General features: G+C 58.0%; 1 protein-coding gene across 1 annotated transcript in view; it reads left to right on the top strand.

Annotated features, from left to right (window-relative positions):
• Window positions 1–15,572, top strand: part of SKAP1 (src kinase associated phosphoprotein 1) — a 202,012-nt gene that overhangs the window by 168,108 nt on the left and 18,332 nt on the right. Inside the window, exons 9-12 of the mRNA XM_054176923.1 lie at window positions 256–417; window positions 4,713–4,766; window positions 10,661–10,692; window positions 11,454–11,555. Coding sequence (XP_054032898.1) covers window positions 256–417; window positions 4,713–4,766; window positions 10,661–10,692; window positions 11,454–11,555 — 350 coding nt within the window. The remainder of the gene's footprint in view (window positions 1–255; window positions 418–4,712; window positions 4,767–10,660; window positions 10,693–11,453; window positions 11,556–15,572) is intronic.

The raw sequence follows: 15,572 nt of genomic DNA, 5'->3' as shown, positions 1-15,572 counted from the left end.
CTCCCTTCCAACCCTGACACTTCTCTGACTCTGTGATTCTAATGTGCTGCCCAGGGAGGTGGTGGAGTCCCCATCCCTGGAGGTGTTTAAGAAGAGCCTGGATGAGGCACTCACTGCCATGGTCTGGTGGATTGGGTAGGCTTGGGTGAGAGGTTGGACTGGAGGATCCTGGAGGTCTCTTCCAACCTGGCTGACTCAGGAGCTGCTGCTTGGCTTTGCTCTTTCCTCACCTTGGCTTTGGCTCTCTCCTGCCAGACCTGAGCTCCCACACCATCCCATGTGATGAGGAGGACGAAGAGGAGCTCTACAACGACGTGGACAGCTCTGACTCCCTCACCACAGCGTCCCACAGCACCACCCTGAACCAGGAGGAGCCTAATGCTGAGCTGGAAGATGACATCTATGAGGTTTTGCCAGGTAAGCCACCCCCCCCTCCCCCTCCCCCCAGACACAAAGCCTGACCTAAGCTTGGGGTCCTGGCAGGAAGCCCTTGGCCACAGCACACAGGGATGGGGAAGGAACAGCTCAGGCTCTGCTGAGTTTCACAGAGCCACAGCTCCCAGGTTTGACCTTGGGGTTGGGTTGGTTTATGGGTTTTGGGTGGTTTTTAATGTTCAGACTGCTTGATGTGCCCCCCCAGGAGCAAGGCCTTTGTCTTCTGCTGGGGTTGGAAGGGGGTTTTTGTTTCACTGCAGCCAAGGTGGCTTTTAGAGGTCTTGTGGTGAGGCTCTATTAGGTTTGGGGCTGTGGTACCTGCAGAAGCAGACTTGAGAGGAGGGAAAGTGCTCCCTCCTGGGCAGGCAGGCAGGGCTGTAACCCAATTAGTGGCCTTCCAGGAGATGATCAAATAACTGCATTAAACCCCAGCCCTTGCTGAGTGGAGGTGCAGGAGGCTCTGGAGGTAGCAGGGCAGCAGCTGCCGGCTGAAGGAGCCAGGAGCAATCTTCCTGGCACAGAACCAAGCAGCCTGCTAGGGTCTGCAGCCTTCCTCATCCTTGTGAGGGTTGGAAGGGACCTCAAAGGCTCAGCCAGCTCCAACCCCCCTGCCATGGGCAGGGACACCTCACACCACAGCAGGTTGCTCTCAGCCACCTCCAGCCTGGCTGCAAACACCTCCAGGGATGAAGCTTCCACCACCTCCCTGGGCAGCCTGTGCCAGGCTCTCACCACCCTCCTGGGCAGAGAAAGGCAACAAGGCTGAGGAGAGGCTGAGGGAGCTGGGGTTGCTTAGCCTGCAGAAGAAGAGGCTCAGGGGAGACCTTCTTGCTCTCTGCAACTCCCTGAAGGGAGGTTGGAGCCAGGTGGCGGTTGGGCTCTTCTCCCAGGCAAGCAGCACCAGAACAAGAGGACACAGTCTCATGCTGTGCCAGGGGAGGTTCAGGCCGGATGGTAGGAAGAAGGGAATGTGCTGCCCAGGGAGGTGGTGGAGTCCCCATCCCTGGAGGTGTTTAGGAAGAGCCTGGATGAGGCCCTTGGTGCCATGGTTGAGTTGATCAGATGGTGCTGGGTGAGAGGTTGGACTTGATGATCTCAAAGGTCTCTTCCAACCTGGTTAATTCTATCCCATTCCATCCCCATCCCATCTGCAACCCTACTACTGGAGGACTCCCTCCCCTCCTCCAGATCATCAATAAAGATATTGAACAGGACTGGGGCCCAGCACTGAGCCCTGGGGCGACACCACTGGTGCCTGGCTGCCAGCTGGATGTGGCACCACTCCCCACCAGTACCAAGAGTGGGAGGAAGGAGAGTTGGGAGAGGGAGAAGAGGAGGAGGTGAAGGTGGAGGGAGCTGGGAAGAAAGGGAGGAGGAGAGGGTTGGAGGGGGGCTGGGAAGAAAGAGAGGAAGAAAGGGAGAAGGAGGAGGGGGGGGAGCTGGGAAGAAAGAGAGGAGGAGGGGATGGAGGGAGCTGAGGAGAAAGAGAGGAAGAAAGGGAGAAGGAGGAGAGGGTTGGGGGGGCTGCGAAGAGAGGAAGAGGAGGGGTGGAGGGAGCTGGGAAGAAAGAGAGGAAGAAAGGGAGGAGGAAGAGAGGGTTGGGGGGGAGCTGAGAAGAAAGAAAGGAGAAGGAGGAGATGGAGGGAGCTAAGGAGAGAGAGGAAGAAAGGGAGGAGGAAGAGAGGGTTGGGGGGGCTGGGACGAGAGAGAGAGGAAGAAAGGGAGGAGGAGGAGAGGGTTGGGAGGGAGCTGGGGAGAAAGAGGAAGAAAGGGAGGAGGAGGAGAGGGTTGGGAGGGAGCTGGGGAGAGAGAGGAAGAAAGGGAGGAGGAGGAGAGGGTTGGGGGGGCTGGGAAGAACGAGAGGAGGAGGGAGCAGGGGAGAGAGAGCTCGGAAGGCAGGGAGGCGGCGGCGGGGGGGCCGAGCCCCTTCCCTCCGCGCGGCTTGGCCGCTAATGAAGTTTTGCGAAAACAGAGGCAAGGAAGGCAAAAATAAAATTTCACAGGTGATAAATTTTTCCAATTTCCCCGGCAGAATTGGCGGGGATTTGTTAAATTAAGAGTGAAGGTGGCTGCGAGGGGGCAGCCGGCGCCGCTGCCGGGCTTTATAGAGTGGAAAATTGAATCAAATTGCCGCCTTAAAACCACCCCCCCCCCAGCTCCTCCCAGGGACCGGCCCCTGGCGCGGCCCCCCCCCCCCCCCCAGCTGCTCAGCCCTCCCTGGGGAGGGTCCTGGGTGGGGGGTGGTCCTGGAGCTTGGATGTGGGTGGCCAGAGGCTCCTACAGGGCTCTGAAGCCTGGGTTTGGGTGGCCAGGTGGTCCTGTAGGGTTCCAGAGCTTGGTTGTTGGTGGCCAGGTGGTCCTGGGGGGGTCCTAGAGCTTGGATGTGGGTGGCCAGAAGCTCCTACAGGGCTCTGAAGCCTGGGTTCGGGTGGCCAGGTGGTCCTGTGGGGTTCTAGAGCTTGGGTGTGGGCATCCAGAGGCTCCTATAGGGCTCTGAACCTTGGATGTGGGTGGCCAGGTGCTCCTGTGGGGTTCCAGACCTTGGATGTAGTTGGCCAGGTGCTCCTGTGGGGTCATAGAGCTTGGGGGAGCAAAGCTGCTGCTGCTGCTGGGGGGGAGCAAAGCTGCTGCTGCTGGGGGAGCAAAGCTGCTGCTGCTGCTGGGGGGGAGCAAAGCTGCTGCTGCTGGGGGGGAGCAAAGCTGCTGCTGCTGCTGGGGGGGAGCAAAGCTGCTGCTGCTGGGGGGGAGCAAAGCTGCTGCTGCTGCTGGGGGAGCAAGCAGCAGCCCTCTCCGGAGGGAGGATTTGTGTCCTCGCTGCACCTCCGGGGCCGTGGCTCTGCTCTCGCCTCCAGCTGAGCAAACCTGGGGCTGCTGCCGACCCCCGAGCACCACCGAAGCGCTGCTAGCTCCTTCCCCAGGCTGTAGCCCCCAGCCCCAGGTCTCTCTTTCCCCCACCCAGCTCTGATCGATGCAAACCGAGTCCGCCTCCCTCCGCCCCCCCTCTGCTGCCGACTGCGAACCGCAGCCCGAGCCGGGCTTGGGTCTCCGGAGCCGCTCCCGCGGCAGGCTGGAAGTGGCACCGAAAAAATCTCTCCTAAATCAATCAGCCCCGATTGTAAAGCTCGGCCCCTGACGAGGCAGAACCTCGTTAGCATTGATTGGGAAATAAATTATTGAAAGTGGCTTTTGCCTGCTCTTTGCATGTGGGGAAGAGGAAAGGAAAGGGAGCTGCGGCAGCCTGGCCTCCTGCTTGCTTGCACACAACCTTCCCCCCACCCACCCCAAACCTTCCCATCTGCATCCCTTTATCCAACTCAATCCCATCCAGGCACGAGGTGAAGGGCAGCCACAGCAGCTCCTGCCCACCCTGAGAGCCTCAGAGATGTAGAAGCATAGAGAAGGGACCTCTGGAGCTCAGCCAGTCCAAGCCCCTCCTGCCCCAGCAGCTTGCCCAGCAGCACAGTGCCCAGGGGGGGTTGGAAGCTCTGTCCACAACCTCTCTGGGCAGCCTGCTCCAGGCCTCCAGCAGCCTCACACCAAACAACTTTCTCCTCCTGCTCAGATGGAGCCCCCTGGGCTCCACTTTGTGCCCCTTGTCCTGTCCCTGGGCAGCACTGAGCAGAGCCTGGCCCCAGCCTCTTCCCCCCAGCCTTTAGCTCTTGCTGAGCACTGCTCAGCTCCCCTCTGGGACTGCTCTGCTCCAGGTTCCACATCCCCAGGGGCTCTCAGCCTTTGCTTCTCACAGAGCTGCTCCAGGCCGCTCAGCATCTCCACCCTTTCAGATCATCTTCTTGCAGCCTCTCTCCCCACCCTCCCCAGCCAGGCTGCCTGGGCTCCTTTTCCTCCTTCATTTCTCCTACTCCTCCCTCCCTCCCTCCCTCCCTCCCTCTCCTCTCCTGACACCTCCTCTTCAGCATCTCCCTCTCTCCAGGTCCTGCTCTGGGAAGAGTCTTTTCCTCCAGGCTGCTCAGCAAAGTGCTGCCCGAATTCAGGAGGCCAGGAGCAGTGATTTGTTTGTGGCAGTGGTTAACAACAGCTCTCATTTCTCTCTCTCTCTTTTTGTGCCTCATGTTTTAAAATATTATCTGTGACTTCCTCCCTTCCACTCCTCACAATTAAGGCAGGAATTTATTATCCTGACAGTCAGATCCTCTCCCAGCTCTCTGCCTGCCTGCCTGGGGCTTTGCTGGAGCCTCAGAGCCCTTCCCATGATTTCTGTGCTCTTGTTTGTTGGTTGGTTGTTGAGGTTTGTTTTTCTCTCTCTCTCCCTTCCCCAGATGAGGAGCTGGAGTCCCACAGCCTAGAGGACACCAGGAGTGGAGAGCAAAGTGGTAAGTGCCTGAGTTGGTCTCTCCTCCCAGGCAGGCAGCACCAGAACAAGAGGACACAGTCTCAAGCTGTGCCAGGGGAGGTTTAGGCTGGAGGTGAGGAAGAAGTTCTTCCCAGAAAGAGAGATTGGCCATGGGGATGTGCTGCCCAGGGAGGTGATGGAGTCCCCATCCCTGGAGGTGTTTAGGAAGAGCCTGGATGAGGCCCTTGGTGCCATGGTTGAGTTGATCAGATGGTGCTGGGTGTTGGCAAAGCCCAGCCTGGGAGAGCTTCCTGCATCATCCTCTTGCTGCACAGCTTGGAAGGGATGGGCTCACCCCAGAGATGCTTTGCTGATGTTAATGGTTGGATTCAGTCATCTTAAAGGTCTTTTCCAACCTAAACAATCCTCTTTTGGGGGTTGCCTTGGTGACCTCACCATGAAGGACCCCCAGCACCCATCTCTCCTCCTGCCTGCTGCAATCTGTGTGCTGAAGGACCTCCCAGGGAGGCACTTCCAGGGGGACACTTCCAGAGAGGCACTCCCATCCCTCATCCCATCCTGGACCACACAGAGGGAGCCAACCCTCTCAGGCACACCCATAAAGGACCAGGGAGAGAAGCCAGGGCAGACACAGCCTGGAGAGAGAGAGAGAGCAGGAAACAAACCCTGGCCCAGAGGAAGGCAGCAGAGGGAGGAACCTCGGGGCGGGAAGCCGGAAGGATGCTCACCACCAGCCCAGGAACCAGCAGCAGGAGAGCTTGCCAGGCTGGCCAGGATCCCCACCCCTGCTTTTTCCTCAAGGGCTTGCACCCTGGGACGGGAGCGGAAGATCTGTTTCCTCCCCGCCCCCGGCGGCAGCTCTGCCGCGGCAGCTTCCGCCCCGGCGCAGGAAAGCAGCGCTGCTGGCCCTGCAGGGGCTGGCCAGGGGCTTCCTGCCCGCATGGGAACGCAGCTCCTGGCAAAGCCCGGCCTGGGAGAGCTTCCTGCATCGTCCTCTTGCCCCACAGCTTGCAAGGGACAGGCTCACCCCAGCGATGCTTCGCTCATGGGCTGTCTGCCCAGCTAGGAAGAGAGCTCCTCCTGGCAAAGCCCAGCCTGGGAGAGCTTCCTGCATCGTCCTCTTGCCCCACAGCTTGCAAGGGACAGGCTCACCCCAGCGATGCTTCGCTCATGGTGTGCCTGCCCAGCTGGCACATCCCAGCCTGGGACAGCTTCCTGCATCGTCCTCTTGCCCCACAGCTTGCAAGGGACAGGCTCACCCCAGCGATGCTTCGCTCATGGTGTGCCTGCCCAGCTAGGAAGAGAGCTCCTCCTGGCAAAGCCCAGCCTGGGAGAGCTTCCTGCATCGTCCTCTTGCCCCAGAGTTTGCAAGGGATAGACTCACCCCAGTGGTATTTGGCTGATGGTGTCCCTGCCCACGTTGGAAAACAGCTCCTGGCAAAGACCAGGCTGGGAGAACTTCCTGCATCATCCTCTTGCCCCAGAGTTTGGAAGGGATGGACTCAGCCCAGTGGTATTTGGCTCATGGTGTGTCTGCCCCAGACTTTGGAAGGCATGGGCTCACCCCAGCGATGCTTTGCTCATGGGCTGTCTGCCCAGCTGGGAAGAGAGCTCCTCCTGGCAAAGCCCAGGCTGGGAGAGCTTCCTGCATCATCCTCTTGCCCCACAGCTTACAATCATAGAATCAATAAGGTTGGAAGAGACCTCAGAGATCATCAAGTCCAACCTATCACCCAACACCTCCTGACTAACTAAACCATGGCTCCAAGTGCCACATCCAATCCCCTCCTGAACACCTCCAGGGATGGGGACTCCACCACCTCCCTGGGATGTCCCAATGGCCAATTGCTCTTTCTGGGAAGAACTTTCTCCTCACCTCCAGCCTAAACTTCCTCCTGCACAACTTGAGACTGTGTCCTCTTGTTCTGGTGCTGCTTGCCTGGGAGAAGAGACCAACCCCCTCCTGGCTACAGCCTCCCTTCAGGACTCACCCCAGTGATGCTTCTCTCATGGGGTGTCTGCCCAGCTAGGAAGAGAGCTCCTCCTGGCAAAGCCCAGCCTGGGAGAGCTTCCTGCATCATCCTGTTGCTCCACAGCTTGCAAGGGTTGGGCTCACCCCAGTGATGCTTGCTGAGGGCACTGGGGGTGTTTATTTTGGAGACAAAGAGGCTCAGGGGAGACCTCATTGCCCTCTGCAGCTCCCTGCAAGGAGGTTGGAGCCAGGTGGGGCTTGGTCTCTTCTCCTAAGGTGACAGGAAGAGAGGCAATGGCCTCAAGCTGCCCCAGGGCAGGTTTAGGTTGGCCCTGAGGAGCAGTTTCTTCCCCAGTAGGGTTGTCCATTCCTGGCCCAGGCTGCCCAGGGCCGTGGTGGAGTCCCCACACCTGGAGGGCCTGAAAAGCCCTGGAGCTGTGGTGCTGAGGGCCAGGGTTTGGTGGTGCCCGGGAGCAGCGCTGGGTTAAGGCTTGGACTCCAAGATCTTAAAGTCCTCCTCCAACCCGAAGGGTTCTGCAGCTGTCTGAGCAGGCAGCAGGGAAGCAGCCTCCCCGTGGGGTGTTCCAGCTCGAAGCGGGGGGGGGGTCAGCAGGGGGCGGAACGCAGCTTCGTGGCTGCCGCTGGTGCTGGAGGTGATGCTGAGCCCAAGGCCACCCTGAGGACTTTGGCTCTCGCCTGTCGCAGCCCTGCCAAGCATTTAAACGCCCTGCTCGTGCTCATTAGCATCTGCCTGGTGGTGGTAATTGTTGTTAATGGTTCTAACTGGTTTTGTTATTAGCGTTGCGCGATGGCTTCGAGCCCCGGGTCTGTTCTGACACTAAATCACGGCTCAGACTCCTGCCGGGGGAAAGCTGGGCTGCGTTTCAAGAGGGAAAGGTTATCACCATGCCAGGATCCATCCCCCCCCCTCCCCTCCCGCCCCTCCTCGTGCCTCTGGTCATTCGTGCTTCTGTCCAAGCGGACCAAGGGTGAGCGGGAGCTGCTGGAAGTCCTTGAGCCAGAGGCTCGGGCTGGGAGGAGGGAGGGCACCGCACGGCTGGAGCCCCAGCCCAGCACTTGGCTGCTGGACAGCTATTGTTTCCCGTTTCTCAGGATGCCAGCAGGCTGGAGCAGCCCCACAAACCCAGCCGAGAGCCGCAGGATGCTCCTGCTGTGACACCCACCCCCCCCAACCGCTCCACTCAAGGCTGCTTTAATCCTTATGCCTTCTGCTCCGGCCCTGCAGCCGCGGTGAAAGCTTCCCAGTCGCAACCGAGCAGAGCAAAATTCCTCTGCTGAAAAGATTGGGGGGGAGGAAACCACCCAAAAGCCTCTCAGCCAGTCCCCTGCCCTCGTCCAGGCAGGGGGTTTCAACTCACAGGAGCACAGCAGTGGAAAGCCCCTGAGCTGCTGGTGGTTGTCGTTAGGTTTCAGTGTCAACAAGGCTGCCACGCCTGAAGCCAAGGGGGGCTGGGGAAGGGGAGGGGGGGATCGTGCCTCTCCCACAGCCTCTGCTCAGGGGCTGCTCAGGCTGCAGAAGCAAATGATGCTCTTGTCACATCTGGCTGGGCTTCATTAACGACCCCCGGGCCCAGACCCGGGGGAGCAGGAGCTCGTCCCACTTCCATCGGGGCAGAGCAGCAGCGCTGGCATCAGGGCTCTGCCCCCCCAGCTCAGGGCTGAGCGGCTGGATGGGGCCCTGGGGGCTTGCTAAACGGAACCTGGGCAGCAGGATTGGCTCTGGGGAGTGGCAGGAGGCCTGGGGGTGGCTTGTCTGGATCCAGCCCACCTCCTGCTCATCCCAGGGGCAGAGCATCACAGACAGCCCCTGCGGAGGCTGCAGGGTGAAAGGCTCTGGCTCTGGTCTGATCTTTAAGGGCTACAAGAGGAGCCAGGGTCCCTTTGCTGCAAGCAGGCTGAATCTGAAGGCAGTCTTGGTAGCTGGCAGGCACAAATTCACTGCTTTTGAAGCTAAGGCTGGGAACAAGGTGCAGAGCCCAGCCATGCTTTGATCATGAGGCATCTTCCTCCTCCTGAGGCATCTTCCTCCTCTGAGGCAATGGATTCTGACCTTTTGAAGGGCAGGGATGGGAGGGAGGGCTGAGACCTTGCATCTGAGCACACAAACTTCTGGGAGCACAAAACTTCCCTGTGGGCTGGAAGATGTCCTCCCCTTGCTCTCACAGTGTGTCATGTCCTGGTTGATGCTCACAGCTGCAAAGTCTCCACTTCACCAACAGCTTCTCCTCTCTCCACTCCTCGACAAGGTAGCCAGATGCATCCAAGGTCCTCTTGTTCCTCTGATCAGCAGGAAGGAGCAGATGTGGGATGGGGAGGCAGCAGTGCTCCAGTTTGGAGAGCTGCAGTGTGAGAGAGACATTGAAAGGCTGGAGTGGGGCCAGGGAGGAACAACAAAGCTGCTGGAGGGTCTGGAGAACAGGGCTGGGGAGGAGCAGCTGAGGCAATTGGGGTTGTTCAGCCTGGAGAAAGGAGGCTGAGGGGAGACCTCATTGCCCTCTACAGCTCCCTGAAAGGAGGTTGGAGTGAGGTGAGGGTTGGTCTCCTCTCCCTCGTGTCAGGTGATAGAACAAGAGGAAATGGCTTCAAGTTGCACCAGGGGAGGTTAAGGTTGGATATGAGGAACAATTTCTGTCCTGCAAAAGTGGCCAGGGGTTGGCCCAGGCTGCCCAGGGAGGTGGTGGAGTCCCCAGCCCTGGAGGTGTTCCAGAAACCTGTGGCCATGGCACTTGGGGCCAGGGTTTGGTGGCCATGGTGGGGTTGGCTTAATGGTTGGCCTCAACAACCTTGGAGATCTTTTCCAAGCCAACCAACTCTCCCATCCCATGAATTCCCAGTACATTTGGAGACTTGATAGGGCTGTTGGAGACTTGAGGGGGTGCTTGGTGCCATGCTGTAGTTGATTAGGTGGTGTTGGATGATAGGTTGGATGCAATGATCTTGAAGGTCTCTTCCAACCTGGTCTGGTGTGGCCTGGTCTACTCTACTCTACACCACACCACCAGAGCAGCCTTTCCCCACCCTCCTCTTCACTGAGGCCACCAGCAGCTCACTGCCCAGCACCACCTCCCCTCTCTCCCAGGTTCTTCTCCTTGTTGCCACCTCATCCTGGCTCCCTCCCATAACAACCTTTTAGTCTTAATTACACAACAATCTCCTGGCTCCTTCCAAGGCTGCCTCTTGCCTCCCCCTGCCAGATATTTCCTCTGCCTCCAGTTCATAACCTCTGGTTCCTGCACTTAGCACAAGCTTAAATAACTCAGCAGCTCCTGCTCCTCCTATTCCCACCACAATCTTCTCCTCAGCACTCTCTGCTTCCCTCTTTAATACTTTCCAAAGGCTGCAGACCTACTTCTTGGTTTGTTTTGCTTTGGTTTGGTTTTGTTGGTTGGGTTGGGTTTTCCCTCCCCCCCCCCCCCCCCTCCCAGCTTCTCTATTTAAGTTCCCCAAGTCCCTGAGTCATTCCAGCTGCTCCCAGCTGGGCCATTAACCATCTCTGTAATGTCCTCCTTCATATTTAGGTGATCAAAGCACTCCAGATGCACCCTCAGCACTCAGGTCCTTACACCATGTTAGAGACATTTCCTCCACCATGTGCTTGATGATGGTTTTTAGCAGGGGGGGGAGGGAGTTGTGTGTGCTTTCTGATGCTTGCTGCAGCCTCCTGGCAGAGCCCCATGGAGCACTGGTGCAAGCCCAGGGCTGACATCTGCCCCTCCTTGCCAAGCCTGGGTTTAATTGTCCACGTGGTGGGGGTGGCCACGCTGTGCCACCTGGAGTCAGCCCCACCTTGGGGCTGTGCCATCAGAGCTGTCTCCTTCCTGCAGCTTTTTATGTTCCAGGGGGAAGCTTTTATCATAGAGTCCTAGAGTGGTTTGGACCTCCAAAGGTCATCCAGTCCAACCCCCCTCTGCAGCCAGCAGGCACATCCTCAACTAGAGCAGGTTGCCCAGAGCCTTTCTGAGCCCCAGCTTGAGTATCTCCAGGGATGGGGCCTCAACCACCTCCCTGGGCAACCTGTTCCAGCACCCTCATGGTGAAGTTGTCCTTTGTGCTTGGGAAATGGGCATCTGGGGGGGGTGGGGTGTTGGGGTAGCTTTCTTATTGATGCTCTCAAAATCAAGCCTGTTGGATGTGCTGGGAGAAGTCACTTCCTCAGTCTGCCAACCGGGCAGAGCAACCTGTTCTAGTGGGAGGTGATCTTGCCCATGGCAGGGGGTGGGGGGGTTGGAACTGGATGGTTTTTAACATCTCAAGATCTTAAGCCATGCTGTAATTCCTCCTGGAGAAAAGGAGGCTGAGGGAAGACCTGCTGGCTCTCCACAGCTCCCTGAAAGGAGGCTGGAGCCAGGTGGGGCTTGGTCTCTTCTCCCAAGAAACAAGCGATAGGCCAGGAGGAAATGGCCTCAAGTTGCACCAGGGCAGGTTTGGGTTGGACTTGAGGAGCAATTTCTTCCCCAGAAGGGTTGGCAGGGCCTGGGTCCAGGCTGCCCAGGGCATTGGTGGAGTCCCCATCCCTGGAGGGGTGTCAAAGCCCTGGAGCTGCCGGTTTAGCACCGAGCTCGGGGACGATTCACCTCCGTCACCTTGGAGGTCTCTTCCAACCAAACCCAATTCCATGACAAAGCCCTTAGGAGATTCCCCTCTCCCTCAACAGCCTCATTAACCTTGCTTTTTGGTGTGTGGTGGGGGGGCTTTTTCCTAGATGATCTCCACCTGGATTACTCTAACTACTACCAAGGCTTGTGGGACTGCAGCGCTGAGCATCCCGACGAGCTCTCCTTCCACCGTGGAGACCTCATCTACATCCTAAGCAAGGTAAAGAACATGGGGCTGGGGCTCAAGGCCAAGCTTCAAACCTGGTGGAATTGGTACAAGAGCAAAGTTTGGAGGCTCAATCAGCAATTTAAGAGGAGGGGGAGGAGGTGGGGGGATTGGGATGCCAGGGACCGGGTCCCATGCATCCGCGTGGGACCCGGTCCCTGGCATCCCAATCCCCCCACCTCCTCCTCCTAGGTTGTCCCATCAGGGCCACCCATGGGATCTGAAATGCCCCCAAGCAAGATTCTTTTCTTCCTCATTGTGTTGTGGGTTGTTTTTGATGGTGGTGATGGAATCTGGCTGTGCTTTTTGCTCAGGTAGCAGAAGGGTAATTGAGTTGCTCAACCAGGTGTGACCAAAAGGCTTCCCTGGGGCAAGGTAAAGAAATGAAAGGCTTTGCATTAACTGGGGAGAAGGGGGGAGGGTAAAAAAAACCCCACCCCCAACCCAAGGCCAGGGTTTTGGTGACCTTCTCTCCAACCTTCTTTGTCCCCTCAGGCTTCCCAAGCTGGTCCTTGCTGGCTCGTGGTTGGATCTGGCTGGAGGGGGTCGTGGTTTATGGGGTGGGCTTGGCAATGCCTGGTCTAGCATGGGAGCAGTCATGGATTTGGGTGGGTGGGGGCTGTGTGGTGTGGATGAGGTTTTGTGATGAGTTTTGCACCCCAGCACGGTGCAGGAACAGTGGTGGACTTGGGGGGGGCTCTTCTTTGGTTGGCATTTCGCTGTGGACCCCCAGAACAGTGATGGACTTGGGAGGCTGTGTGGTGTGGGTGAGGTTTTTGCAGTGTTCTTTGCACCCCAACATGATCCCTTCCAACATGAAGCATCCTACAATGCCCCAGTGCCCATAGCCCTCTCCACGCCTCAATCCAAGCCCTGAGTGGGTTGAATCTTCCCTTCCTTGCTGCCAGCTCGAGGGCACAGCTTGGAGTCCCTTCAAAGATCCCTTCCAACATGAAGCATCCTGCAGTGCCACAGTGCCCACACCTCAATCCAAGCCCTGAGTGGGTGGAATCTTCCCTCCCTTGCTGCCAGCTCGGAGTCCCTTCAAAGATCCCTTCCAACATGAAGCATCCTACAGTGCCCCAGTGCCCACACCTCAATCCAAGCCCTGAGTGGGTTGAATCTTCCCTCCCTTGCTGCCATCTTGAGGGCACAGCTTGGAGTCCCTTCAAAGACCCCTTCCAACATGAAGCATCCTACAGTGCCCACAGCCCTACCCACATCTCAATCCAAGCCCTGAGTGGGTTGAATCCTTCAATCCAATCCCACCAAGCCCTGAGTGGGTTGAATCTTCCCTCCCTTGCTGTCAGCTCGAGGGCGCAGCTTGGAGTCCCTTCAAAGACCCCTTCCAACATGAAGCATCCTACAGTGGCCCAGTGCCCACACCTCAATCCAAGCCCTGAGTGGGTTGAATCCTTCAATCCAATCCCACCAAGCCCTGAGTGGGTGGAATCCTTCAATCCAATCCCACCAAGCCCTGAGTGGCTTGAATCCTTCAATCCAATCCCACCAAGCCCTGAGTGGGTTGAATCTTCCCTTCCTTGCTGCCAGCTGGAGGGCACAGCTTGGAGTCCCTTCAAAGACCCCTTCCAACACGAAGCATCCTCCAACGCGCCGGCCCCCACAGCCCTACCCACGCCTCAATCCAAGCCCCGAGTGGGTTGAATCTTCCCTCCCGTGCTGCCAGCTCGAGGGCACAGCTTGGAGCCACGGCAGGGTTTTTGCTCTCTTCACTAGCTCCAGATTGTGGCTCTTGTGCTGGTTCCCTCACTCGTAACCAATGAGTCCTGGGAGCTTTTGCCGCTCCGTAAACGACTTCGCGGCGAACGCAGGGCTCGGAGTTGGGAGGGTTGGGGAGATGAGGAGGAGGAGGATGAAGAAGAAAAGCTTGGGGGGGTGGGGGGTGAGGGAAGAAGGAGAAAGGGAGGGGGGGGGGAAGGTGTTTGCAAAGGCTGTTCACTCAGCTGCACTTTAATTTCCTTTTCAATCTTGTCCCAATTAATTTCGCTGAATTAATCTGGCGGAAGCCGACGTCGGCAGCGGCGAGGCCGCGGCGGAGCGAAAGGCTTCTGTCTGGAGATGAAATAGAGGCTCATCTAAAAAACCCATCTGGTGTGCTTGGAACACGCCTGGTGGTGCTGCTGCTGCTGCCGCCGCCGCTGCTCCGCTCCTGGCTGACATTTCCCAGCCTCGACAGCAGGGGGGAAGGAAAAAACAGCACCAAAGCGATTCGGGGGTTGGCGGCCAGCGGGAGCGGGGAAGTCATCCTGCCCCTGCGCTCAGCACTGGTTAGGCCACACCGCGAGTGCTGTGTGCAGTTGAAGAAAGGACATGGAGAGACTTGAAGGTGGCCAGAGAAGGGCAAGGAACCTGGGGAGGGGTCTGGAGCACAGCCCTGGGAGGAGAGGCTGAGGGAGCTGGGGTTGCTTAGCCTGCAGAAGAGGAGGCTCAGGGGAGACCTCATTGCCCTCTACAACTCCCTGAAGGGAGGTTGTAGCCAGGAGGGGGTTGGGCTCTTCTCCCAGGCAAGCAGCAGCAGAACAAGAGGACACAGTCTCAAGCTGCGCCAGGGGAGGTTTAGGCTGCAGGTGAGGAGAAAGATCTTCCCAGAGAGAGTTATTTGCCATTGGAATGTGCTGCCCAGGGAGGTGGTGGAGTCCCCATCCCTGGAGGTGTTCAAGAGGGGCTTGGATGTGGCACTTGGTGCCATGGTTTAGTCATGAGGTCTGTGGTGACAGCTTGGACTTGATGGGTCTCTGCCAGCCTTGGTGATTCTGTGATTCTCTGAAGGGGGAAGTGTTGTGGAGTTGGTTCTGTTCTTGTAGAGGTATAGAATGGCTTGGATCAGGGAATTGGTTGGGTTGGAAGAGGTCTTTAAGGTCGTTGAGTCCAACCTTCAACCCAACACCATCGTGGCTGCTAAAGTGCAACCCTCAGCACCACATCCAAACAGCTTTGAAAGCCCTCTGGGGATGTGGACTCAGGCAAGCAGCACCAGAACAAGAAGACACAGTCTCAAGCTGTGCCAGGGGAGGTTCAGGCTGGATGTTAGGAAGAAATTCTTCCCAGAAAGAGAGATTGGCCATTGGAATGTGCTGATCCAGGCCAGGCTGCTGGTGGCCTTCTTGGCCACCTGAGCACACCTTGGCTCATCTTCAGCCAGCTGTCTACCAGCACCCTCCAGGCCCTTTTCTTCCAGGCAGTTTCCAGCCACTCTGTCCCAAGCCTAGAGCCTTCATGGGGCTGTTGTGACCCAAGAGGAGTTGGAAGGGACCTTCAAGATCATCTAGTTTCAATCCCACTGGCCCAGGTGGTTCAAAGCCTCACCCAGCCTGCTCTTAAACACTTCCAGGGGTAAGGTGTCCACAGTTTCTCTGGGCCACCTGTTCCACCCTCAGAGTAAAGAACTTCCTGATCTAAATCCTTAGCAGCCCCAGGGCTGCGAGTGGTGCAGGATGCTGTGACAAAGAGGATGCTTGGTCCTGCCCTGGGGTAATGGCACCCTTGCCACCCACCACATCCCTCCTCGGAGTGGTCCCTTCGTTGGCATGTGCCCAGAGCCCCTGAGCCCTTCCCTGAGTGCCTGTGCCAGTGCTGGGAGGCTTTGATCAGGAGCCCAGGGAATGCCACTGTCAAGGGCTCTCCCCACCCTCTCCCCATCCATGGTTTAGTTGATTAGGTGGTGCTGGATGATGGATTGGACTTGATGATCTTGAAGGTCTCTTCCAACCTGGTTAGTTCTGTTCTGTTCTATTCTGTTCTCTTCTGTTCCCCATCCTCTCCCCCAGATCTGGCCAGCAGACTCCATTGCACCTCCAGTGCCACCAGCACTTCATCAGACCCTGGCACCACAGGGCCAACAGGGCTGGGGCCAGGATCACCACCAGAGCTGTCTGAGCTGCAAACCCCACGGCCCACCTCCTTCCCCCCCCCCCTCCCCCCCGCCCTGCTTTGCAAGGACCCCCCCCAAAACCTCTTTAACCAGCCTGGGCTAATAGAGAGGGGACTTCA

The sequence above is a fragment of the Dryobates pubescens genome, chromosome 36, assembly GCF_014839835.1.
Source record: "Dryobates pubescens isolate bDryPub1 chromosome 36, bDryPub1.pri, whole genome shotgun sequence".
Taxonomy (NCBI): Eukaryota; Metazoa; Chordata; class Aves; order Piciformes; family Picidae; genus Dryobates; species Dryobates pubescens.
Note: the sequence above shows the minus strand (reverse complement) of the source record. Positions and strands in the feature narration are given on the sequence as shown.